Raw genomic sequence first — 24,337 nt, 5'->3', positions numbered from 1 at the left:
AGTTTAGTTTACACAAACGTTTCATTAGGCCAACTAACAAATTGAATTCATTCTGTTTTTGCACGAGAAAAAGCCTTAATTCTTGGGCTGTGCCGGCCAACATAGTCCGCTGTAAAACTGCATTAAATTTGCGTTTGTGAAATTACCCATAAAAGCCAAAGAGCTGACGTTCTATTTCGGACCTCGGACAAAACTCGATAAGGATCATTCTTACCTTGAAAAGTCATGGATTTTGTTTGTTTGGTCTTTTCTTCTGAGCAGGTGTGGCACGGTATCACATGTTTTGTGGGGTTTCATAGAATATTCACTCTACTGACAGTTTCTATGAAACGTACGAATCAGGACTCAGCAAGCTCAGCTGTATCACACACCTAAATTTAAGTGGCTGTTGGTGAGCAGCAAAGGACCATGTGTCAAAAAATCCCATCTTCCCGGTACCGCCTCACTGTTCATATCATGGAACTTCACAGTCGTGTAAGGTTCACCTATTCACAAATGAATGAAATTCAAAACACACGCTTGAATCCCCACCTAATTAAATCATAATCAGGGTGAAGACCAATCTGGAATAGTTTGTGCCGAGTGGGTCTAAGCAGCATGGGGAAGAGAAACTTACTTGGAATGACGTTCTCCTATTTTACTGACAAAGCCATCTCCGTCCTGTCCGATATCAGTGAACTGATGATTTATGCTGGACTTTTCCACGTCACCCAAAGTACAGTCGTTCATAGTCAGGTGCGGATCTTCCATCGAGGTGTCATCGTTCGAAAATTCATCACCGTTGTCTACCTCATTCGAATCTGCTGAGTTCCGGCTGGGTTCATTTTGGCCAAAAGAATAATCGGAGTCTTCCTGCATGCATGTGTTTTCTCTCCAGATTCTTTGTTGACAAATAGTAATCCGTGGAAGCGCACGACGTGACTGGGCCTCGATTTGCCTTGGCTGATCAGACAACGTGGTTATACCGTAAAAAGTCGAGAAGTTGTTCGTTGGCGAAGCCATATTCTCGCATTTGTGTGCATCGATGTGCCTGGTGTCATCGCAGGGGAGTTCAGGGATTGAATCGACATCCACCTCTTCCGTCGTCTGGAGAATGAAATATAATTAGCTGATTGACAAAATACCGCGTAATCGGATTTGGGTGTCAACTATCAGTTTTTTTCCAAAACAAACATAGAAGGTTTTAAGAAAGTGGTAAGCTTTCAAATGGGTACCGAGATTAAGCCCATCGGTAAAACAAACAATCACCAAATGATCCCTCTTTCAGTCTGAACGATTCATCTGATCAACAGTACAAGCCTCTCATCATGACCAGTTGGAAGCCGCACTCAGTTGCAAGCAGCTGTGGACAATTTGATAACAGGGATGACGAGAAATTTTTCGTAACGGCTGAACGAAAACTTAACAGTGGTAACTTTACTGGTTTAAGCAAATCTGACATTAAGTGGTCTACTGCCAACATCAATTATTTGTCGCATTGAACTATGTTTACCAGTAATCCATCCTTGAAATATAAGCGAGCACTTATAGGAAGCGACTACCTCATCCGTTGAAAACTTTCTCTTCCCTGAGGTTTTTCGTGGGCACGGCTTGTAACTGTCAGGTTTCAGGCGACCAACCTCTCTTCAACGTTCTCAATACAAAAGAAATTGCTAATGTGGTTTTTGGAATTCTCTCTTAAGTGTTAAAAACTCAGGACTGAAAATGTTACATTTACGCAGATATACCTCGCATTGAAAGTAAGTATTTGGTTAAAATGAAAATCAAATTTGTGGCGCTAGATAGCAAACAAAAGAATAAAACTAGAGCCGCAGTTAGTAAGCACCTTTAGCTTGTAATGAGACGTCCATAAAATTTGATAAACCTTTTCGCTTCTTCTTGTCAGCTGTAATAACCGCGTACTCGTCGTACAGTGGTTGTAGCTGCCGCGATTTTGTTCACCGTTTCACTAGGCTATATTTATCACCTTCCAAAAGGTTTGTGCAAAGGAAACATGGAAAAGCTGTTTGAGGCTTCTCACTGCAAAGGAGTAGAGGAAACCGCGGAGACATAGAGACGTGACAACACTACCTTTCTAAAGCACCTGTCGCTTTATACTCTCACAGCAAAACACTGGCTCCACAGCGAGGCAAAATATACTCACTTGCAAGAGGTTATTCCCGTGGGTGGATTCTGGCAGTTGATTTGAAGCTTTGCAGTGCAAAGATTGAGGGGCTGAATCCGTTACTAGCTGTGGTATATCCACACATCTCGGTGATGTATGAGTCGAAGTGAGCAGAACGGACTCCTAAATTGTTGAAAAAAAACAACGAGAACGTATACAAAAATTCGAGACAAGTGAAAAAGCGTACATACCTTTTCTCTGATGGTCACCTGTGCCTGTCTGTGGGGTGGATCATTTGAGGTTATCCAACGTATGTGGTAAACCAATTTACATCGTTTGTTATAAAATCTCGGTAGAGCGCTTAACTGGGATTCTTAAGTAAACTGGCTTATTTCGAAAGATGTTTTTATCCGGCAGAAATAGACAAAATCACTCTTATTTGCGTCTTTGCGATTTGCGGTAATACGTGGGCTGAATGAAGCACAGGAGAACTACCTCTTCACTGAGGAGCTTGATTGGGAATTAGAAGTAAAACGTCCGAATCAGTTAAATGCATATATGAACTAATGTACCTGCAATGGTTAGACAAGGGGACAACGAAGGGAACCCTAATTATGGGTCCGATAACTAAATAAAAATGTGACTGGATTACTAGTAGAACAACCATACTGCTATGTTCACTGCAGTCAGATGTCCAGTAAACCAATAAAAATACCGATGGGAGGCTTTTCTTGTCAAAAACTGGGCACTGGAGTTTCCGGCACTTTAACGTTTCATAAATGTGTATTAATGAGGGGAACTTACATGCCCTTGTTGTTCTCTTCCTGCTGCCTTCACATTAGCATCAGTCTTGTCAGCTAAACCAACAGGTGACGGTCTTGGCCGTTCAGAGGGACGTTGTACCCAACTAAAAACACCCACGTCTTCTTCTGCTACCTCAACTATTGGAGACAGATTGACCGGCTCGCTCTCATCTACGTCCGATGCGCCTGAACGGATGCTAACGACAACGTGTCCCTTCGCCGAGGCGCTGGTCATTTGCATTTGGGTCTGTCATGCGTGAAAAAGATACCTCTCTGTCAGTGTAACAACACATGCTCGCACATAGTAAAATAGATGGTGAGAAAAACCTTGGCTCGATACATTAAGTGAAAAACCGCACGTAAATTCTCATAAGTATGACGCGTTGGTAACTGCGAGAGCCAATACGCATACTAGGTACCTATTGCGTAACTAAGTGTCGGTGGTCTGCCCACTCGCAGGGACTTGTATCTAGTAGGCGCCAGTACCGTTTGCCCATGTTCGTGCAAGGTGTCTAAGCTTCCCGGCGACGAATGACGGTACCGTTTACGCAGTGCTTTCAAGGTAAAGAGGGTGATGACGGCACATGTGAAGTTCATCGGTCGACCTACTCGCCGTCTCTGTTGACCTTGTCCACCACAATCAAGTGTTATTTCACTATAATATTCCCGATTGTTCCACTTAGTCAAATTGGTCGAGTGAACGAGAAGATTGTTCGTTTACAGTGGACGAATAAAATGCATGGAACGAACAAGTCCTTCTATGCCCGGTAGCTTTTTTGTTAGCTATATCCAAGTGTGCAACCTACTAAGAAGACGATGATATCGTTTTCTCAGTCATTGGATGCAACAGAAGGAACTGAAAACAAAGGGTTGACAAGGGCTTGCGTCACTAGCATATTACACCACATACAATAATCAGTGCTCACTAGATAAACCTTCTCCAAACCACTTATCACCACATAACGGCAACCTGACAATGACATTGATAACTTTAAGCAAACTCGGTCTTTCTTTGCAAGTAGTACCGCGTCTACTTTAAACAAATCAGTGAACTAATCTCCTTCCACTCTGACGGCAACTTTGTAATTATCAATCTGAAATTTTTCGCGCATTGCATAACAACGAAAGAGTACGCCCAACGCAGATGAGTCTCACTTTCGAACTGAGATAATGTACAAATGAGTGTGTTTTGCCAGCCATAGCTAATTCATTTTTACTGACCTTCCAAAACACTGTAGGATCCAGACAAAACCCGGATGCGCTCACCTGAGAATAATGTGCAGAAGTGGAACCATCCAAAGGCCGTGGTTCTGATCGGTCTTCAGCTTTTTTACTCGTCTGCGTAACGCCAACTTTTTCATCCCTCTTGATAACACGAGAATCCACGGCTGGATTATTCGCGCACTTTGTCAGCTTTTCAACTGTATTCACTTGCATGTCAAGACAATCTGGATCTAAATCCTCCGCGTTTGAATCCACAGATGTGGTGTCATCCAAACTAGAATCCCACTCCATCGCCTTCTTTAGTGTACCGCAAGCGTATTTGATTTCTGGATTGGCTGGGTTATTCGTGAACTGGTTGGCTGCTGAATTTGTGGCGCTATCCCAATCGCTCTGCGGTGTGGATTCTTTTTGCTGCAATTTACAACGTTTATTCCGTAAGTTGTTCAAATGACGAAATAAAATGATAATTTGTTTAAAAACTGAGTAGAAACCTCTTATCGCCCGGTTTTATTCCTATTACTTTCCTGGCTAACTCATGCCCGTATCACAACTCAAGTCCGTTATTTGCTTACAAAGTCACTAGGATGATATGTCTCGTAGTCCCGCATGTAGTTCACCGTTGTTCCAAAATATTGCAAGGGAGCTTTCGTTGCCTCGTAGTTTTATCACAGTCATGGTCACGCTTGGAATCACTAATTGTGCAAGAAACATCTTCTGGCGCACTTAAAAAAATCTGGCCACACACAGAGGATACACAGCTGCAGACCAACATTTTCTGATTAGTCAGGAAAAAACTTACAACACATGCACGCCTTAGATTATTTTGTCAGGGTTAGGCAGTTTAGAACATTGGACCAAACTAAAAAGTTTGAATGTATATCCACATCTTCAAGCTAGCACCAACGGTAGGAAAACGAACCTGCAGCAAAGTATAGCGTGTTTTTCTCGATTTCATTTGCCTTAAAATTCAGCACTTTCCAACTGTCAGATTTTATTTATAAGCCACAACTGTTGAATACAAGCAATCAGACTGATACTGTGCGTAGTTGATGCATCAAAATCTCAGTCCTTAAATGATGCGTTCTATGGTGGTTTTCAGTTTCAATAACCTTCTTTTCACCCGAATTCGTTGACTGCTTGTTCCAATTATTAACGTAACGAAATGCCGAAAAGCATCCTTGTCTCCTCCGCTTTTTTCCCGAAATATATTGACTTAAGTGGTTCTTCCGGCAAAGTCTAACCCAGAGTAGAAACGTCGCTGGTGACTCCCAAGAAGGTTTCTTATAAGCCAAAAACTGTTCTGGAATAAATCGTGTGTCAGAGTAAATTTCACTACTAAACTCGGTGTGATATTTTCTATCATGCTGCCTACCAAACACATGTTAGGTCACTGTAAACGCAATGCTTCTAGGTTATAGGTGGCAACATATCTTTCCATCGTATCAAAGTTGCAGACAAAACCTTATCGCCCGCTAGCAACGGAATACGACAGCAGATTCACTATCTGTGCATCGTTTCGCTTGTGCTCAAGTCCATTTAGAGAGACTTGGTAGCTGTAGCATGTGATCTAAGAAATATAAGGGAAAAGTAAAAATTTTGTCAGCCGAATGAATTTATGCGATTGTTTTTTGCCCGAGTAACAGTACGACCCAGAATCTGTGACGCTAACTCCGTTTGCTACACGATGTCGTTCACTCTGAGGAATTTGTCCTAGTTTTTTCTCTGCGACTGTCCTTCATTACCATGGCAACTTTCTCGGTATAGGTGCAAATAGAAACTTGACTCCATAGCTATACTAATCAAACTATTCAGACACGTCTTGTGAGAAAAGGACCAGCTTCTACGCCAGCGGACGCTACTAATTTTCTCGTTAGTCAACCCAGTAAACCAATGACCGTTGGAACCAAGATGGCTGGGGATACTACTCACGATGCGCTGAAGAAAGCGAAGCGGGTGAGAATGCACTACATTCCAAAAAAACATAGATTTCGAATAAATATCTGTGAACTTCAGGCAGGGAAGTCGCTACAAACATCACGAGAAAGCACAGCAAATCGGGATATCATGAACATCGTCTAAACACGCGCCATGGTTCGCTTCGATAAATTTGTCGAACATTTTTCACCTGGAAGAATTAGGTGACGGAGATAGCTTGGAAAACTTTAAAGAAATATTGGAAACTGACCAGTCTATCTCCGCAAGGAAATAAAAGAATTCGCCAATTTAAAAAGATTGTCTGCTCTTTTCTTGCAAAATTGCTCTATACATGTGACTTGCAACACCACCCTTCTTGGCTCTGTACAGAGTCAATCCACTACTTTCAAAGACATAGACGAGAAGGCTTTCGTGAACAGAAACTGGTTAGTCACTAAACCAAAATCCTCACTTGACAGCCAAGTTGACCAGCGGGTTTTGCAAGCGTATACAAGCGATGATTGGCCTCATCCATTGCGTGGCAGTAATTAGTTTCAACGTTGCTTGGCCTGGGAGATCTTGGTGAAACCTGTTCCAAATTCTCTTCGGAATCCCACCCACCGTTGTCCAATTTTAAAGGTGATCCTTCTGGAAACGGTTGTGTCACTGGGGAGCTTGGTGTGGACGCTTTCGCCGTGGAACGCGATAAAAAGCTGATTCCAGCCTAAAAAACGCGTGGAAAGCAGAGGTTCCTTGAAATTATACCAGACTCGGTTAAAAAGAACAGTCCATTGGATCATGAGTAATCGTGCGTTATTGCGTGCTTAGCGTCAACATCACTGTTATCACCACTGACAGAAATAAAATAATAAATAAAAAATATGATGAAACTTCAGTGTCACTTCCAAGGTACAAAAGTTACGAGAAACGGTAATAGCTCTAGTTGTAAACATCCTGGGATACTTGTGTCTCCAGGCCCTCAGATTGGTCGTCTAAACGGTGTCAAATTTCATGGTAAAGTTGGCTGAAAGTAAAACGATGTCCCTAATCACAATACGCTTCTTCTCCGGATATCAACAAAAATATTTGCAGTGGAAAAATATTGCACAAACAGTGCACTGTTTGTTATTCACCGTTCAAATTAGGATTTTTGGCGCGACACTTATCACCAGTAGTAAGATGTTCCACCACTTTTTAAATACATCTCACGAGTTCGGCGAGAATCTGGAAACTTCCATTACCGATTCCCTTAACCTTGCGACTCATCACCAGGACCGGATCTTCGAAACTTCGTCAACCTCAGCTACCATCTGAACAGAAGATTGTGCGTATATTGCGACAAACACTCATTCGTAAACTGAGTTGACATTATCGGTGGATGCCACCTGACCTTAACCGTTACACACTACGCTTCCTCTGTGCAGCACAGTCAGTTGAAGAAATTACGAAAGAGAGACCCGAGTAAATTTAACTTGATTATAAGACACTAACGATGTTTGCAAGCAACCTTTTTCCTACTTCCCATGCATAATCTGGGATGAAGGTGCGACACAAACGTGATGGAAACTCAGATACTAAGTCTAATTGTTAAGCCATAAGAATGGCAAAACAGGTAATTGTTTGTCAGGTATTTTCAACAGCCTAATAAGTAGTGCAATATCAAACCAAAGAATGTTTGTCTTTACAGATTGGTGTCTTAATAAGGGCCTTCATGGTGATCAGTATTAATATATTGTTCGCTGTAGCTACTCTGTGGTATCTCTGCACGAATAAACCGAGTGACTATTGTAATTATGGCGAGAAGAAAGGTTTTCACGCATGTAAAAGCAAGACCAATATGGGAAAAAAGCGCTCAACTGTCAAACAACCGCGTTGATTCAAACAAAGTTGGAAATAAATTGTAATGTTTGACTGTCAACGGATTCGTTAATTTTAGTCAAACGAATGCTCTGTTTAGTCTGCCAAATGATGCACAAAATCCTAGTGTCTGTCACAGTGCGTTCATGTTCTATAAGCAAGCGGACCAAAAGTTCAGCTATCTCTTGTGGATAGAGCTCTTGCTTGTAGACACTTGCCATATGCGACGCACGATTAGTAAATTTTTACTTGAATGGAAGTCAGCTTCATTAAAGTAACCAAAAAGCATGCAAAAGCATATCTGGTAGAATGATTCAGTATTAAGAATTCCCAACTTAATAAAACCGTCAAACACTACATCATAATAAAACTTCTGTTCCTTGTGCAGTTCATTCCAGATACAACTTAGTTGACTGCTGAAAAATGGAAGCGTTTCGGTAGATCTTGAATTAAGGAGTCCAGGTGAAAGTGTCAGGAAAGAAAAAACACGAATGGAATATTTGAGGTCCTAACTAAACTGGAACCAATGACAGTTCTCAGCATCCTAATAAATAAAAACGCCGTCACCAGAAGAACCCATTGACTAAGGGAAAAGAATAACTGGAAGCGTTGAAAGTCAAACTACTTACGTGTTCTCGGATCTTTTGTCCAATCAGAGCCTCCACATCAGCTAATTGTCTCCGGTCCTCGGAATTTGTGTCCGTGTTCCATGAATTGTCCTCAAAATTATCAGACGCTGGCGGTGGGGAGAGCACGGGTGATCTCCGGTAGGAGACCTCAGGGGTTCGACTCGATGGCCTAATGACTTCCGGTCGGTCGCTTATCTGAGGGTGGTAGCGTGTTACGTTAAAACGACCTAACGATTCACGAATTTTATCAAAACACTGAGACCATTTTTAGCGCATTTTCAGTTGTTGATCACTTGGATTGCTATTTTGTTTTCAGCACTCTAACTCTTGCTACTGGATGTTAGTTTACCGAATCCTTGACAACTGATCATTCTCCTCTGAATCCAAAATGCAGACAAACATCGAAGGATGCAACCAATTGTAGGAAAAAAGGAAAGCAGACCTGTTGACTCCATTTGTGTAGCAGCTATTTTGTTATTTGTGCATTTATTAAATCTACAAAACCTTGTTAGAACTGAAAGAAGGTAGTGAGGGCTCCAAATGAGTCAGTTTGGCGTTTTGATCCTAAAAATAGTTACCAAACATTCCAGTAACGACAAGGTGAGCGAGTGGCTAACATGTCAGAAGCTTCTGGAAGAAGCTACATCACTTTCAGAACTATTGGTTTACTTCTAAGTCTTTTCTGACAAGCAATTTCCTCATGCACTTGGTCAACATGTTATCCTCGAAGTAGGGGCCTAGTTATAGGTATACGTGAGGTACTTAGTGATAAGACTTCGTTGTTACTTAACCACTCACAGAGGATAGGTACTTTGTAGTATGATAGAAATTGGTTTCTTAAGTATAACGCACACAGATTACCTGGTCTAATCCATTTCTCATTTTTGCTTCTGAATCTAATGCCACTTTTTGCAGTGAGCTGGGTGTGGAAACGTTCCCTCCGTCAGGACTTTGTCGCTGACCTTGTGGAAGACTGTTCATGAGTCCTGGCGGTGGTGTGTTCTGAGGACATGACGACGGTATGTTTCGAATGGATTGCTCGGGTTGCTCTTCTTCTGAAAAACAGATTCAACAAGTTGAGTAACCAGAATTATACCAATGATGGAAGCATGAAAATCAGCCGATATTTGCCAAGAGATTGAAAATTTTCATCCTCACTTTACTGCCTACCGACTGTTGCCAGAGAACAGACGCCTCTTCTAATAACTTCCAGTTGCTTATTCGATGTGTTCTACCGTATCAGGCAGCATGAAGTATGCCCCCAATATTCGTGAGACACCATTTTATGAAATATTAACGGTTCTATCTGTGTTTGCTTATAAGGATGTCCTAGGGGGAATTTATCTGCAGAATAAACAAGACAAGCAGAAACTCATCCTACATTCCGAAGGCGAGTACCAGTAAAGAGTTTGGCTGTTTTTAAGATGACATATGCAGATAATTACCAGCTTGAGAGAAACTCTACGAGACTATTCAGAGACAGGTTCAATTTCTCATGGGTTGTCACTCTACATTTTGATGCTACGCTGAGGAACCACTACCGCTCTCGTTTTTTGAATTCAATGGTTTGCTTCGGTATGCACATCGTACGCTTGCTCTGAAAGATAATGTGGTAAGTGAAAATATGCTTTTCTAAATTTGCTGCGATTCTTAAGGTTACGGGGCACAGGTCTTTTACCGAAACGTCACTGACATCATCAACGTCATCATTGTCAGCCGTAATAGCCGCGTACTCGTCGTACAGTGGCTGTAGCTACCGTAGTTCTGTTCACCGATGATCTGGGGGGAGGGATAGTTAACTGCGCATTGCAAGTGGGAGCTGATAAATTGGTGCATAAATCCAGCACTGTCAGTGGGCTGTCAGTGGTTAAGTATACAAGCTTAGCATGGGTTAAACAAAGTAGAACTGAGGTTCGCATAAAAGACTCCTCCTCAATAATGAGCACAACTTTGTCTGTGGATATCATATGGCGCATAGATGAACAACTGTGTGGTCTTCTGAATAGCTGTTTTGAAGCCAACAATAATACTCATACTTCAATATCATTCGCAAAGGAAAGAAAATAATCGAAATCTTTCAGCTGTAGCACCCTTTCAGTGCCTAAATGTCATGCCGCCCGAAGGAAGCACGAGGGCTAGGATACTGCCAGGTTGCCCAAGCCTAGACAGGGAAGTCGAAAGGTAGAGTTCGGGTTCGAACCACGGACCTTCTGGACAGTAGATTAGCGCTCTAACCACTTGAGCCATCTCACCCCCGCAAAGGAAGGAATTATACCGTGATATTTTCTGAGGAATGCTGCGGAGCCTTAACACGATTATTGCACCAGCGCCACCCCCGTCAACAGAAAGAAACTGTAGGTGTCCCATCCGGCAACTATTCAACTATGTGTAATTCAATGAGCGATGCGAAATCAAGAAGCCATCAGCTTATGATGTTCACAACGATGGGAAATTCGTATACTATCAAAATCCACGAGGATAGCCAAAACATGATAATGAAATGACGTAAATAAAAACGACATTTGATGTTTGAGTTGCAGCTGAAAACCCCCCTGTAGCAGGGTGTCATACAAAGTTAGTTATTTTGATATAGTGATAAACTAGTTTCCTTAGCCTAAGTTTACCTAATTTATTTCAACTGGGTAGATCATTACTGTTACATGGTTATTCTACAAAGAAACCAAGAATTTGCCTCACTTGTTCAGCAAAGTCATTCTTTTCAAACGAGGAGCGTGCAGTGAGTGCTTTTTGACAAAGTAAAGTTCAAAAACTTGGTGAATGCCAAAACGCAGACAACCCACAGAAAACCTAACAAAGACTTCGGCTTATTCTAGGATGCAAGGTTGTACTTTGCTTTGTTCGGGCAGCCAAATTTCGGAATTTGGCAAGCAAAGCACTTGTCGAGCAGCCAGCCGGTAGTTGGGGGTCCAAATTAATGGGAAAAAACAGTACAAATTATACCACGTACCTTTAGAATGCAGCGAATTGGTTTCCGACCCGATTGGACTGCAGGGTCGTACATCTGTCTGCAAGAATCAAATGGATTTTCATGTCATCACTCTAAAATATGTTTGAGGGCGTGAATAGTTGTATACCTGTCACCTTTCTGTTCGCAATTAGAAAAGAGTAACTAAGTGAAAAATTCAACCAACAGATTCCCGGGAATCCCACGTAGCCGCATCTGTTATGTGTTAAGTTGGACACCGGTATAGATGCTCTGCATGTTTTTTTGTTGGCCAGGACAATCCAAAAACAGTCCGAATGATTATTTTTGAGACTGAGATTTTTAAATTCCTGTCTTCCATACAATGTGAACATCAAAGTTGTTGAACATTTATCAGGGCTTCAGCTTCAGAAACTCAGTATTTTCTGCACAATTAGTGGAGATTTCCATAACTACTGTCCGTCTCTGTGGGTTAGGAACGATTCCAACTAGTCTTAACCAAGTATCGAATAGTATTTGGGCTAAAAGCCATGCACTTGACAGTTTTTGTGTGGTTATATGGAAGTATTTTGCATGCCGCTGTCTTAACAGCGTCAGTAGAAAAAGGTCCATTCAGACCTGAGGGATGTTTTTTTATGTAACCCTCACACAATTCATTATATTAAGGCTTCTCCAAAACGACCGATGACGTGAAGAAAACGGTCACAAACTTTTGCTCATTATTAAAGCAATAGGTGATGTGACCGATAGGAGCAATAAAATCTTTTCAACTTTAATAGAGGCGATTCCGGAGAGGAAACAAGCCAACTGGTACCACACCTGTGAGGTTTACTTGTCGGTCAGCAATAGAGACAAGAAGAAACCCCATAATTGTTATAGCGGTAAAATGCTCAAGGCAGAGAAAAGGTTGTCGCTCTATGGAGATAGGCATGGACGCGGGTTTTGCTTCACCTGTAGTATGCTCATCTGGGTGATTTGTGGCACCGTAAAGTCACTGGCGTTATTTCCTATTTCAAAAATGAGTATGGCATTTGAAGACGATATTTCAGGTGGCAGTTTTTCGCCGGAAATCGGTGATGTGTAAAAACTAGTCAGCATCAATCTGCTTAAACGCATTGCGTTTCAGTTATCCGAAATATATTACATGTACAAACTCCAAACCTCATCCTTTTTCGCCTAAGTTTAAATCGGCTAATTACATACTGAACACTGTTCGTTAGCCAACGGTGCATCGTTTCACGTACAGTGTGTGAGGGCTCCCCAAATTACACTACGGGTCATACTGACATAACACCCGTTCCCACTCACATGGGAATGAACAGCTTCTGTTTGGAACACACTCAGAGCTATACCCAAAAGTTTGAACTTTGTATGACTTCTACATTTAAAGTCTACCACAAATTCTGGGGATATGGTTTAGAATGAAGGGTTTTGTAACAGTCGTAAAACGAAGAGGCGTGAACCAAAGATCTTATTGATTGTTATCGAGAATTGCGTTCTAATGCGAAAAATGGGCACTGACACCAAACACCATAAAACACCAATCAGTTGTACAAAATACGTATTCTTTGAACTTACTTTCTCACCCTGATCAACACATGGAAAATCATGTAACTTGGATTCAACATCTTCTTGATCTGCTGAAATGTAAGAAAGATGCTGAAGAAGCAAGTGCAGCAGAACGCTCGTGACGTTTAAAAATACTCCTACAACGACTGGAGGCACAGATTTCCAGCAGGAACAGTACGCTTAATCTCATCAACAAACTTGCCTAAAAGTAGTGTATTCCGGGAGATTGTTTCAAACTTCTTCAAAGCGTGTGTAACTCAAGCTGCTCCCAAGATTTAATGACGATAACGGTCATAGAAAATACTCTACATTCTATCCCAAAAGATGACTTGATAAAATGCCTTTCAAGTCTGCGCCGAAGTTTCACCAAATCACTAGTTCACTATGAGGGCCAAACTAACACTCAGTTGGAACATCAAACAAAAATTCGGTGGCTAAGAGATGATCATGGCAAAATGATATTTTTGATGCGCACCGAATACTCAGTGTACGGTGAGCAAAAAAGACGAAGAGCTCAGACCACTCCAAAGCAACAGGAGTGATTGACAGCCTAAATAAGAGCTTAAAAGCAAACACCTGGTCAGACGACTGTTATACTCAGGGACTGATTTTCTAGGCTTTTAGAGGCTATGCCTTCCTGACGAGCGCCGAACAATACGAAACCGGTAGTAAGCAGAACACAACCAGTCGCCCTATAACAAATACTTTAGGGAGGGAATCAAGCTCACAACAGGAGTTTGAGAATATCTGGCTTCTAGATGTATAGAACAGTGTCTCACTTGAAGTTATGCGTTATTCACATCAGCTATTGGACATTTTGCGATCACTGCACCCATATCTTGGAAGCTTTCTAGTTCAAGTGATTTAAAGATTCGCGCGTTTGGCGCTCACGAAACCTGCGTCGCCATGTCGTTTCAGCCAGCGATGGGCAAATGAGGAGACTTCATTTTGAGCCAATATCTTTTTGAAACAGGCTTTCTCTGAATCTTTGAAGGCATTCAAGTCTCCAAGTAAGTACACAGTGAATAACATCCGCAACCCCCATATGAATTGCCCAAAAGTTTTCCCAAAATTGAAAAAATTTAATGATAGGCAACGGAAGCTTTGCTGGCGATATTTCTAAAGTTAGGAGAATATAAATGTGGAATTTGCGAGCGGTTTGATGTTCAGAAAACGCACCGGCAACTCGAATGAATTACAAGCTGGTGAAAGCCCGTTAATCTTGTATAGTGTTTCCTAAACAATTATGTCAACGACTGTAGTATAAAATGCTGTTCCTCCCGTTGCAAGCGTGCAACATTGCTTTGTGAAAACATGTGCGAAGTTACGCGGAAATTTCCTTGGGACAATTCAGGATACGCCAAGTTAATTTTCGTCGATCGAGGAGTCTGATCAAATTCACCGTTGGCGAACTTATTTAAATTATTTCGTGAGCAACACCCAGCTCACAGCTCACAGCTGCTGATTGTCCTCAGAGCCTAATGATTCAAGATGAAAACTTTTCAAAGTTGACTACATTCCCTCACGACCAAATTTTGGTGTTAGATGAATTAGCCCACACTCTGGTTCGCTGTTGGCAAATAGAAAATTATATTTTCATTCCGATCCTGAGTGAGAAGATACATTCTGGTATATGAATTTAAGCAATGTGCCGCAAATCTTGGCGTAGCCGAATGTGTCCTCTGCTAGTGAGCCGCAATCAGAGCAAGACGGAAGCCTACTACTTCTCAGCCTAGACATACTACTTACAATTGTACAGGACAAGGACTATCCAGGAAAACTTTTCAAATCTTGCAGCTAATCATAACTTTTCTTTTTATATTCATCTCTCCGTACGGTTTGCTTACAGTGACACTTGGGAGTAACGAAGGCTGAACATTTGATTCGAAATTAGCCATTGCTACTTCGTTTAAGAGGAGGAATTCAGCCGTCAAGATGAAAGCAAACAGCCAGTTAAATAGATATTTTAGAAAGCTTTGAGAACAGTGACAAGTTTAGGGTATCGCGGGGACTAAACAGAACTCATTACATTCCAACTGGTGCACGACAACTTAGTTTTCTGCTCTTGGAAATTTCCCGGTTTTTTCAAGGCTTTCCCGAGTAGATGACACCAATTTATAAACATGGAATTTTAAAACTAGTGAAAGTGGACATACAGAGTAGTATTGGTGGTACTTGTCGATTAGTTCTGCCTTTTTTACATTCCAAAATTATTTTAAACCAAACAAATCTACAAGGGCTCGGATGTTATAGACCGCCAAACTCAAACTGTACTCGTAAAGTCACTTTCAGCGTAAATAGTCAGGAATCATCGGTGACTTACGTTTAGATACAGACGAAATTTCTGAAGATGAAGTGATTTTTCGCCGTAGGTCATATTTCAAATTTGTAACCAATTCCGGTTTGTGAACTTGCGCTTTCGTGTTGGAAGCCTTTGCAATTTCCAGAAGTGTACGTGGGGGCGACACTGTGGTTTGGCGTGCAAAGGTCTCGTTCTGCTGATTGGAAGTGCTAGGAAGTTGAATCGAAGAATTATTTACGGAATCTGTTATCAGTTCCAGCCCTTCCTGTTCACTTCCAGCCACTTCACCACGAAAACCCTGGTTTCGTGCAGAGTTGTCACTATCCTCGCTGTCACTGATGAACATGTCAAAAGTATCATTGTTTCCATTATCTGTGTTTTGGATAACAATTTTCGGGACATATTTCCTATCTACTGCTGTTCTACTTGGGGGAGAAATTGGTGTCATGCCCGCACTGGGAGTGTCAGATGATTTGCCGCTTCTCGATATGTTTCCCATTGGCCCCGTAGAATCGTTTTGAGGGACAGATGCGCCATTCAAACCTTTAGGAGAAAGTGTGGAAGACCTTCTGTATGGTTGCATTGATTGTATAACAGCTGTCCGACATTCATCGTGCCGATGCACTTGTGCTAGGTCAATTGCATTCCATCCTGTGGTATAGGAGATAAAGGTGCAATTCTGCTTAACTGGAGGCACTTCAACTTGTTAACAAAAATATCACCCCTGTGAGTCTCAGTATATGTGTCAGATACAAAAGTTTGTACTAGGGATTAAAACTGTTGTAATAATTGTATATAACCAGAAAAAATTACCACGACAATTGTCTCCACGACGAGGTCTCTCCACCTTGTCTGTAGCTCCATGTCCACATTCCTTCATCATTATCTTTCCCCCGTAACGGAACCTCTCTATATGAAACCGATCTTTACCACCCAGGAGTTTGTACTGCACACAAATAACTTTCACAGCAGTAGTGCTATCGATGTGTTTGTTATGTAGACGCATAATTTTTACTACCGGAGAAATCAGCAGGCAGCAAGCAGGACCAATTAGTAAAGGGCGGAAAGCAGGAAAAAAAATTCCAAGCTAGTTCTACGAAGAATAGTTCGACAATCATCAGTGCACTGCAATGTACAGGGGGCAGATGCGTGTCATATGCAAAGGAAGGGTTCACACCGGCCACATTTAGAATCCTCTTATTTGGTTCCCTGTCTCTCTGAAAATCCGCAAAATGACCACATTTTGGTTTCCACTATCGAGATAACTTTGAAAATGAATTCCCTATTATTCAAAGATGTCGTTCGTTATGGCGAAAAGCGAAATGTGCGCAAAGGTACGAGCATCTTAGTTTGTTAATTTCAATTCACTAAAAGACAATCTAATCAAATGATTCCGACATTCCGGGTCCAGTAGTTGAGTGAGGCGCCTCACGTTTCGCCTACTGAAACGACCCACGAGCGTCTTCTAGGATTAGTCAATGTTTATAATTTAACGGGTAGCGTGTTTGAAATTCATTCGAAAACTTACTTGAATGCTTACACTTACCATCCTCATCCCTGACATCTAACTCAGCTCCAGCTCGCAGAAGCAGTTCGACAGCGGGGAGATGACCAACGATACAAGCCAACATTATTGGGGTACTGAAGTAGTAGAATCAAACACGAAACAAATATTTGCCTTTTGGAGACCAAGCAGCAGTGATGTGTACACATCAATTATAGGTGTTTGATCTAGTCAATGAACTGGAGGCGGCGGTGTTACACTATGGGGCAAAGAAAAGTTTGGTTCGTTCGCAGGAAAAATTAGTCGAGAATGATGAAAATATCGGCGCATGTTTGGCATACCTGTCCTACATGAAATCGTATGAGATATTTTCTCAGTGGTGGTCCTGTTGGCTTTGTACTCACCTACAATCAACCTGGCTCGCTTTAACAATTGGTTTTACTTCTTGTTCCACTTGTTGGTCAACAAATCAGGTTCGTTCTGAGAGAGTAGATATTATGGTTTGGTGCGATAAACAGAAACACACAACAGTCCCTCGATTTAGGAAGGAAAATTTGTTACCTGTCTAACTAGCCTCGTGAATAGATGGACAACTAAAACGTAGAGTTTTTGCCGGTATTAAAACCCTGGTTGACGCTGCAATGCTCGAGAAAACCGAAAAGTTAATTGCCTTTATTTCTCAACGATCTAAGCCTTCGGATTGCCACCACCGAGTGGCTGCTTTGCGACATAGCTGATGCTTCGAGAAGGAAAATGAACATACTGTCGTTCATCCTGCATTGGTGAATCTACTCATCACTCAAAGTTTTCGTCAACTTCCAAGCGCTTCTCTTGACGTGAAAAATAAAACGCTGCCTGTAGGGGAAATATTTTGACATAAATGTGGGAGGCAAAATTTTTCTTAGTTAAACACGTTTGCGTGCAAATATTTTTGTATTGATCATGAGCGTATGAGAGATGCACAAAATAAAGAAGTATTGAGTGCGTATTAAACAAAGAGCCGTGTTTAACTACTCCTATGGATATTGCTTGACTGTGAAGTTCGATCTTGGACTAGCTAAACGAAGAAAGATGGTTTATTGTACAAACCTTCATCACAAGATAACGACGGAGAAGTGATAGATGTTTTTACTAGAAATTACCGTTATTTCAAACCTGAAAGTTTTCTTTCTGATTGCTAGTGCAAACTAGTCTCTGGACGTCAGAACGTGACAAAAGGCTTGCGAGTTTTTTTTGCTCTAGCGCAGCAGAAGAGCGCTCAGGTGGCAGTTACTCATTTTTTATGTGATTATACCTCATCAGGGTTGAATGTGGCTCAACATTTTGCCTTGGTTAGGGTATTTACTTTGTGATTTCTCGCACACTATTTTTCAGCAAAAATACTGGTGTCGTCAAAATGTCTGGTTATGGAATGTTGTCCTTCAAGTATTCTGTTTACTTTTGAACAAATTTACAGGTAGCTTGCTTGGAGATCTCATTGGAGGATAATATTTTTCGTTCAAAATAACCATAAGGCCGCTTACCGTCCATCGCAATCCAAGCAGTTGACATTGGCATTGCACTCCAATAAAAATGTAACCATTGCTGTATCCCGGTTGTTGACTGCCAGATGAAGGGCTGTTCTCCCGCTCTGAAAAACAGTCATTTTGTCATCGGCTAAATAAAAATCCTTTCGGAATCTCTGTCTTCCGGTAGACATACTTGATTAGTTGGTTGCAATCAGCGCTGATGGTGGGATAAGTATTACTTTAAAGTCATTAACAAAACCAAAGGCCGTACACTTCTCAGCATGTCGCGTTTCTATCCATATTTGTAAACTTTTGACGACACTAGGTTGGCTCCAATTTTTAACAGATTTATTTATGTAAAAAAAGCCGGATTGCTCAATAAACGCTGAATAATCTTATGCTTTTGGCAGTAATAGCTTTTTACCTGGGATTATCCTTCACAATTGGAGCATCTGTGACAAACCTCCAAAAAATCTCTGTCACCACCTAAATGTTTGCAAAGTTTGTAAATCCGTTTTACAATATTACAAATAAGGTATCAGAATTAACCTGGTGATCGGCATATCTCGCTAGCGTTTCGTGAAGCCAGGGGGAAGGGTAAACAAGCGAACTCTTGTCAAATGCGTGAACCCTGCCAGTTTCAGTCGGATTTCTTCGTTGTATTTCCTGATTTACTTGATGTGTGCTTTCATGTGAAACACAAGTCACAGAGGACAAGACGCGGTGAGAATGTTGGCATTTAGTTTGGAATTTCAAAGGTACTCAACTAAGTACACTAGGGAATGTTGCTTTAAAAACTGGTTAGTGATGAATAAGAAAGCCTAAATGACGTATCTAGCTACGGACTAACAATAGACAAGTATTTCAGCGACGATATTTTAGGGTAGAACACACAGTAACTTTGTGTGGTGAGTGATTGCTTGGCTCCCTTTCTTTTTATGCTGCAGCTTAAAGATCAAACCAAACGTCTATGCGCCGATCACGCTGGGTAAATGGAAAATAAAAACGCAGCAATACAAAGAAAGATCATCGCGGTTGAGCAACTAGTTTTGTCAAGTAAGCCACTTGTGACTCGAAAATTTAGGTTTGCCGTTAATAAAACAGAGCTCCGTGTTAACTTTGAGTGACCCATTTGTTGCTCCTTGGCACTCTACCATATGCTTGCTCAGAGCGATATGTGGTAATTGTGATGTTTACTCTTTCGTATAGTCTGATTGCCGTACTCTCAGATGCTAAGCTCTGATTTCGGTCATCCGCAAAATAGTGATTGCTACTGCTCATTAAATGTTTTTTGTATACCTCAGTTTGTATCCTAGTGGTTGAATCGAGTTTCTACAAAAGTGAGTCTGCAATAAAGAGCACGTTTTTTTATTTTTGCTGTTCGTTGTCTCCATTTTTTCTAATTTTTCTGCTATATGCTTTGTTGCTCCGTCCTTCCTCATTTATCCGGTAAAAAAATTCCATTGTTATAACACGGAAGTAGGCATGTGTACACTGACATTATCGATGACGTCATTGACCCAACAAATACTATTTTGAACCTGAGTTGTACCTGACTTACATAAGTCCAAACTATAGAGCCGTTAAGTGCTCTAGAAGTATGAGAAGCTTTGTGGTTTCTTTTCAAAATTGCCTGTACTTTCTGTGTGCGTCTCCTAACAATGCATCAAAGGTCTGTCAAAGACGGATAAGTATGAAACCGGAAAATGCATTGTTTCGCGCAATATACTACAGTCCGTCAACGTGAAAGAAGGACCATTACACAGTTAGTCTGCTAAAATGAGTGGTAGGTCATGTTATTACATCCTGCGGTGCAGATGACTGAATAGACGTCTACAACCCTTAGCATCCTCCTCAATTCCATGTACGGACTACGTCCCTAGTTGAGGAATCTTTAGCTAAATATGCTGGCAGTTTTGTAGCAGAAGAGGAACTCTCTGCCTGTCTGTGTCCGTATTGGCACATCAGTTTAGCAAGTTTCAGTAAGCAGTGGTAGACTTGACGCATAATGCAGCTTTAACAGCCCCGTAAGGGGATTCCTGTAGGTCAACAAAAATATTTCTCAAAGTCGATTTTCTGACCACCGGGCTACTGAGCAAGTCCCTCGGAGAGTGATTTCAACTGCCGTCTCGAAATATATAGGCAGGTGGTTTACCGCCTTGAGCAGAAAATTTAGTTAGGAACCATAATGTCACGAAAGCATCTGTGAAAGATCAACCCCGATGCGTTTAGCTCGAGCAGTGGAAATAAGACCTGTTTAGTTGTACGACAACTGAAGTCTCAGAACCATAAAACGTGTAGGTTCGTGTCGGCAAATCCGTAAAAAGGCTATTTGAAGACAAGTTTAGTCTGCAACCTTGCACCAATTCACATTACCGCAGTAAATTCACCGGTTTACACACATTCGCTGGATTAATCCATTTTATTCAACAACCCAGAACATGGGAGAAATATTTTTCCCACACGGACTTTCTTCAGCGTTTTGCCCTCGGTAAACCGCTTCGCAAATACTTACCGGGAAAAAATCACTGACTGATATCGCCAATTTCCTAAACTTTTGATAGCCTTACTAATCCTTTTTCTTTAGGAAGTAGTTGAATAGAGGAATTAGTTCCTCAGATACTTGGAGCGCTCTCCGAGCCGGCTGTACACTTGGTATAGAAGACCTCCTCTTCTGATACCCGGTTAACGGAACTTTCTTGTAAAAATCCCTCCCATCTTCGCATAACGTGTTTCTGTAATAGTCAGAGATTGGGGTGTGGTCACATCTACTTCAGGTGCGTTGTTGCAAGTGGGTATCGATCCGTCTTCCTAGTTGTCCGGATACGAAGCCCGTCGCGCAACCTGTGAACACTGTAATTAAAGTCCAGAGCAACAAAAGCCACTAACCTAAATGTCAGAGAAAAAGAAAAGGTTGGAAGTGGTGACGTCTCTACACCCTCTCACATATGGTGTGCCCACTTTGTTTCTCTTTTGTTACCACAGCGTGTGGGAAATTTTCCTCGCCACTTACCACTGACCTGTTTGACTTTGCTTCCTGTTTCTTTCAGAAGGCTGAAACTACCAACCCCTTATAATTGGAGATTGTTTCCCAACTCTGACCCCGAACTGCCTTTGAAGTGTCGTTCAATGTTTGGTCACGTGGGCCCCATGTAACTGCTGGTTTGTCTTGCTTCGGTATGTACTTAGTTCGTACAAAATAAAAGGTGCTGTTCTAAGGTATTCATCCTTCTCTAATTTGCAAGCATGAATTGTGCCCCTCGGTGATCAAACCAATCTTTTATACTTACGAAATCTGAACAGCTTTCACGCAATGTCTTTTTTGCGTGCGTACAATGGAATTTAATGGCAACAGGGGCAACTCTATGTGTGTGTGTGTTGTCTCTCCATTATCATCAGGGAAAAAACTGTACACTTAATAGAATGAAAAAAGACCTACCGAGTTTTGTACGTCAACCGAAATGCCCGACATCAGTAGTTTGCGTGTTATCTGAATGTGGCCTGATTGTGCGGCCTGATGGAGTGCATTGTCTCCATTTGCATCAACGATCAGCAAGTCCGCTCTGTATGCAATCAGGAGTTCCACACAAGCATAACTTTTTGCCTCTATCGCTTTCATCAGTGGGGTGTGTTGGTTACTATCCAGTACGTTTAATTTCGCGTTAAACTCCAACAGCTCTTTCGTGATCTCAACATTACCCTTGGCGCAAGCCAAATGTAGTGGTGTCCTGTACTCGATTTTAAAGGGCAGTTGTGAATTTACCTGTTTTCTGAGTCACACGTCATCGGTTCCCTGCGCACTAGCAAACAAACTTTCTTTATATCGCCATTCCACACAGCTTTGTGGAGCTTTCCCCACTCTTTTTCCTGAACAGAAGAATACCCTCGAATTGTGGCGCTAGTGTTTTGCGAAGCATCTGCACTTCCAACTGAATCAGAAGGGCTTCCACTACGTGAACGTTTGCCTTTGTGGAGACGCGACAACAGGCGTTTCATCTTCATTAATTCAAATGAGCGGGCATTTTGCAGCGTCCTGTTATCTGTATGTTGATTAACATAAACAAATCTGAACATAGGTGACAAACAGCGAGGGTAAGTGGGAGTAGCTTTCATAAAAGACGGCATATAGAATAACCATACTCAAAGAACAGAATAATAGGGTGGCTGTCGAACGCTTGCTTTACGCTATGATCATACATGAAGCGGCTCGATTTTCGTCGAATGCAATCTATTTTCGGAAAGTAAGACTCACGGATTCACGGATTGATACACACAATCGAGGATTTGGCAACGTTTCCCGGGTCGGTTTTGTTCTTGTCGTTCAGCGGCTGTCGTTCACCTGAAGGGCACTAGTGAAAAAAGTGTGCAGCATTGCTCTTTATGTTCTCAGCGCGGGGCAGTATGCTCGCCAGCTGGAGGATTCGCATAAATAAATGTCTAGTAGTGCTTTAAACTGGGTTCTAGAAGGAGCGTGAACAACCGTCGGAGGAGGGTCATTCCACGAACCTACACGAAATGTGAAAAAATGTTGTCTGATGAATGTGTGTTCTGAGCTTGAAATTTTTCTCACTATGTCCCCGCCATGTGTTTGCTGGGTCAACAGTGAAAAAACTGTTGGTCAAGCTCTGTACAAACAGGGCATATGCGAGAATTGGGTCCCCTCGGAGGTGACAACACTCCAGGGGAAGGAGATTAAGCATCGCGAGACGCGGTTCGTAGTCCACGGATTTGAGTTCGGCAACCATTTAAGTAGCAGCAGCTGGACACGCTCAATGAGAATGACCTCTTTCGTGCGTCCTAAGGAGACAACTCGGTTGGTGTATTCCGAGAGCGGTCTGACGTAGGCGCAATGGGGTATTTGGAAGTCAATGCGAGTAATAAGGGAGAAGGTGCGTCGGATCATCCGTAAAATGGCGAATGCTTTTTGGGCCGACTTCACATGGTGCAGTGAGAAGGACAAGCTTAAGGGGACCCAGATACCAAACCCTTTTTGGCATCCATCCTCATGGTGTTTTCTGGTCCTTTCTCACCATGCATAACAAAGGCATTCTCTGAGTCTCCTCCAAATGATATATGGGCACGTTTTTCGCCATTTAGAGGAAGGTGCCAGTCCAACGACCACTGCTCTGCAGCGTCTATATCCATTTGGAGGGCACTGGCATTGGAACTCCAGGATTTCATGTTGCCCGCAGAAAGTGGACACGGGTTGCAAGAACGTCTGGAAGGTCGCTGACGTAGATCAGATACAGCAGAGGTCCCAGGACGGATCCTTGAGGAACTCCAATGGAGACTGGCGCCGGGGAAGGGTAGGTCGAGCTTATTCTCACTCGGAATGATCTGTCTGATAGAAACGCCTTGATCCAGTCGAAGAATATGGGATCCAGTATGGGTATTTCGTCCTTGGCTTGGGTTAAGCTGTCCATAATCGCGAGCTTGTTTGTCACGAAAGAGCGGCTCGGGAGATATAAGGTTGCTGGAAGTAAGGTAATCTAGGTCGGCTCGCTTCAGAATGCGTTCCATCGCCTTGCACGGTAAGCTAGTGTGGCTTAGAGGCCTTCAGCTGCAGGTGATAATCGGTCGCCAGTCTTGTAGATTGGTGAGACAATCGTTTCCTTCCAAGCAAAGGGAAGGCGGCCTTCGTCACGAAACTGACAAAACAACAGGTATAAATTATTTGCCAGGATCCTTGGATGAACCCCGTCGGGCCCCAACGCGCAGAATGGGTTGATCTTGTGCAAAAGTTGACAAATGTCCTCCACCGTGAAGAGCGACTCGCTTAGAGGCTGTACGTATATCCTCCTTGACAAGAGTGGATGTGACGAGCACGCTGGGGCTGAGTTTAGACACGCATAGTGTTCTCTGTAAACCTTAGATATTACTGTTAGATCACTCGTGAGTTCTCCGTTTTCAAAGTATAACTTCGTAATCAGGATCATCCACGTCAAACGCACCTTCCTGCTGATACTCTGTATGGGGAAT

At 42.2% G+C, this 24,337-nt stretch overlaps 1 protein-coding gene across 1 annotated transcript in view; it reads right to left on the bottom strand.

Annotated features, from left to right (window-relative positions):
- T265_00319 (hypothetical protein) overlaps nt 1-22,360 on the bottom strand; it is a gene marked incomplete at both ends in the record, with an annotated part of 53,756 nt that extends 31,396 nt beyond the window's left edge. The window contains 14 exons of the mRNA XM_009164064.1: nt 617-1,086; nt 2,144-2,287; nt 2,909-3,154; nt 4,129-4,542; nt 6,518-6,769; nt 8,532-8,726; nt 9,393-9,586; nt 11,500-11,557; nt 13,054-13,115; nt 15,368-15,997; nt 16,893-16,987; nt 18,374-18,480; nt 21,798-22,086; nt 22,122-22,360. Of these exons, the coding sequence (XP_009162328.1) occupies nt 617-1,086; nt 2,144-2,287; nt 2,909-3,154; nt 4,129-4,542; nt 6,518-6,769; nt 8,532-8,726; nt 9,393-9,586; nt 11,500-11,557; nt 13,054-13,115; nt 15,368-15,997; nt 16,893-16,987; nt 18,374-18,480; nt 21,798-22,086; nt 22,122-22,360 (3,395 nt within the window). The remainder of the gene's footprint in view (nt 1-616; nt 1,087-2,143; nt 2,288-2,908; nt 3,155-4,128; nt 4,543-6,517; nt 6,770-8,531; nt 8,727-9,392; nt 9,587-11,499; nt 11,558-13,053; nt 13,116-15,367; nt 15,998-16,892; nt 16,988-18,373; nt 18,481-21,797; nt 22,087-22,121) is intronic.
- Between the last annotated feature and the right edge of the window lie 1,977 nt (nt 22,361-24,337).

This window comes from Opisthorchis viverrini, assembly GCF_000715545.1.
Source record: "Opisthorchis viverrini unplaced genomic scaffold opera_v5_3, whole genome shotgun sequence".
Taxonomy (NCBI): domain Eukaryota; kingdom Metazoa; phylum Platyhelminthes; class Trematoda; order Opisthorchiida; family Opisthorchiidae; genus Opisthorchis; species Opisthorchis viverrini.
This window is presented reverse-complemented; position numbering and strand designations above follow the sequence as displayed.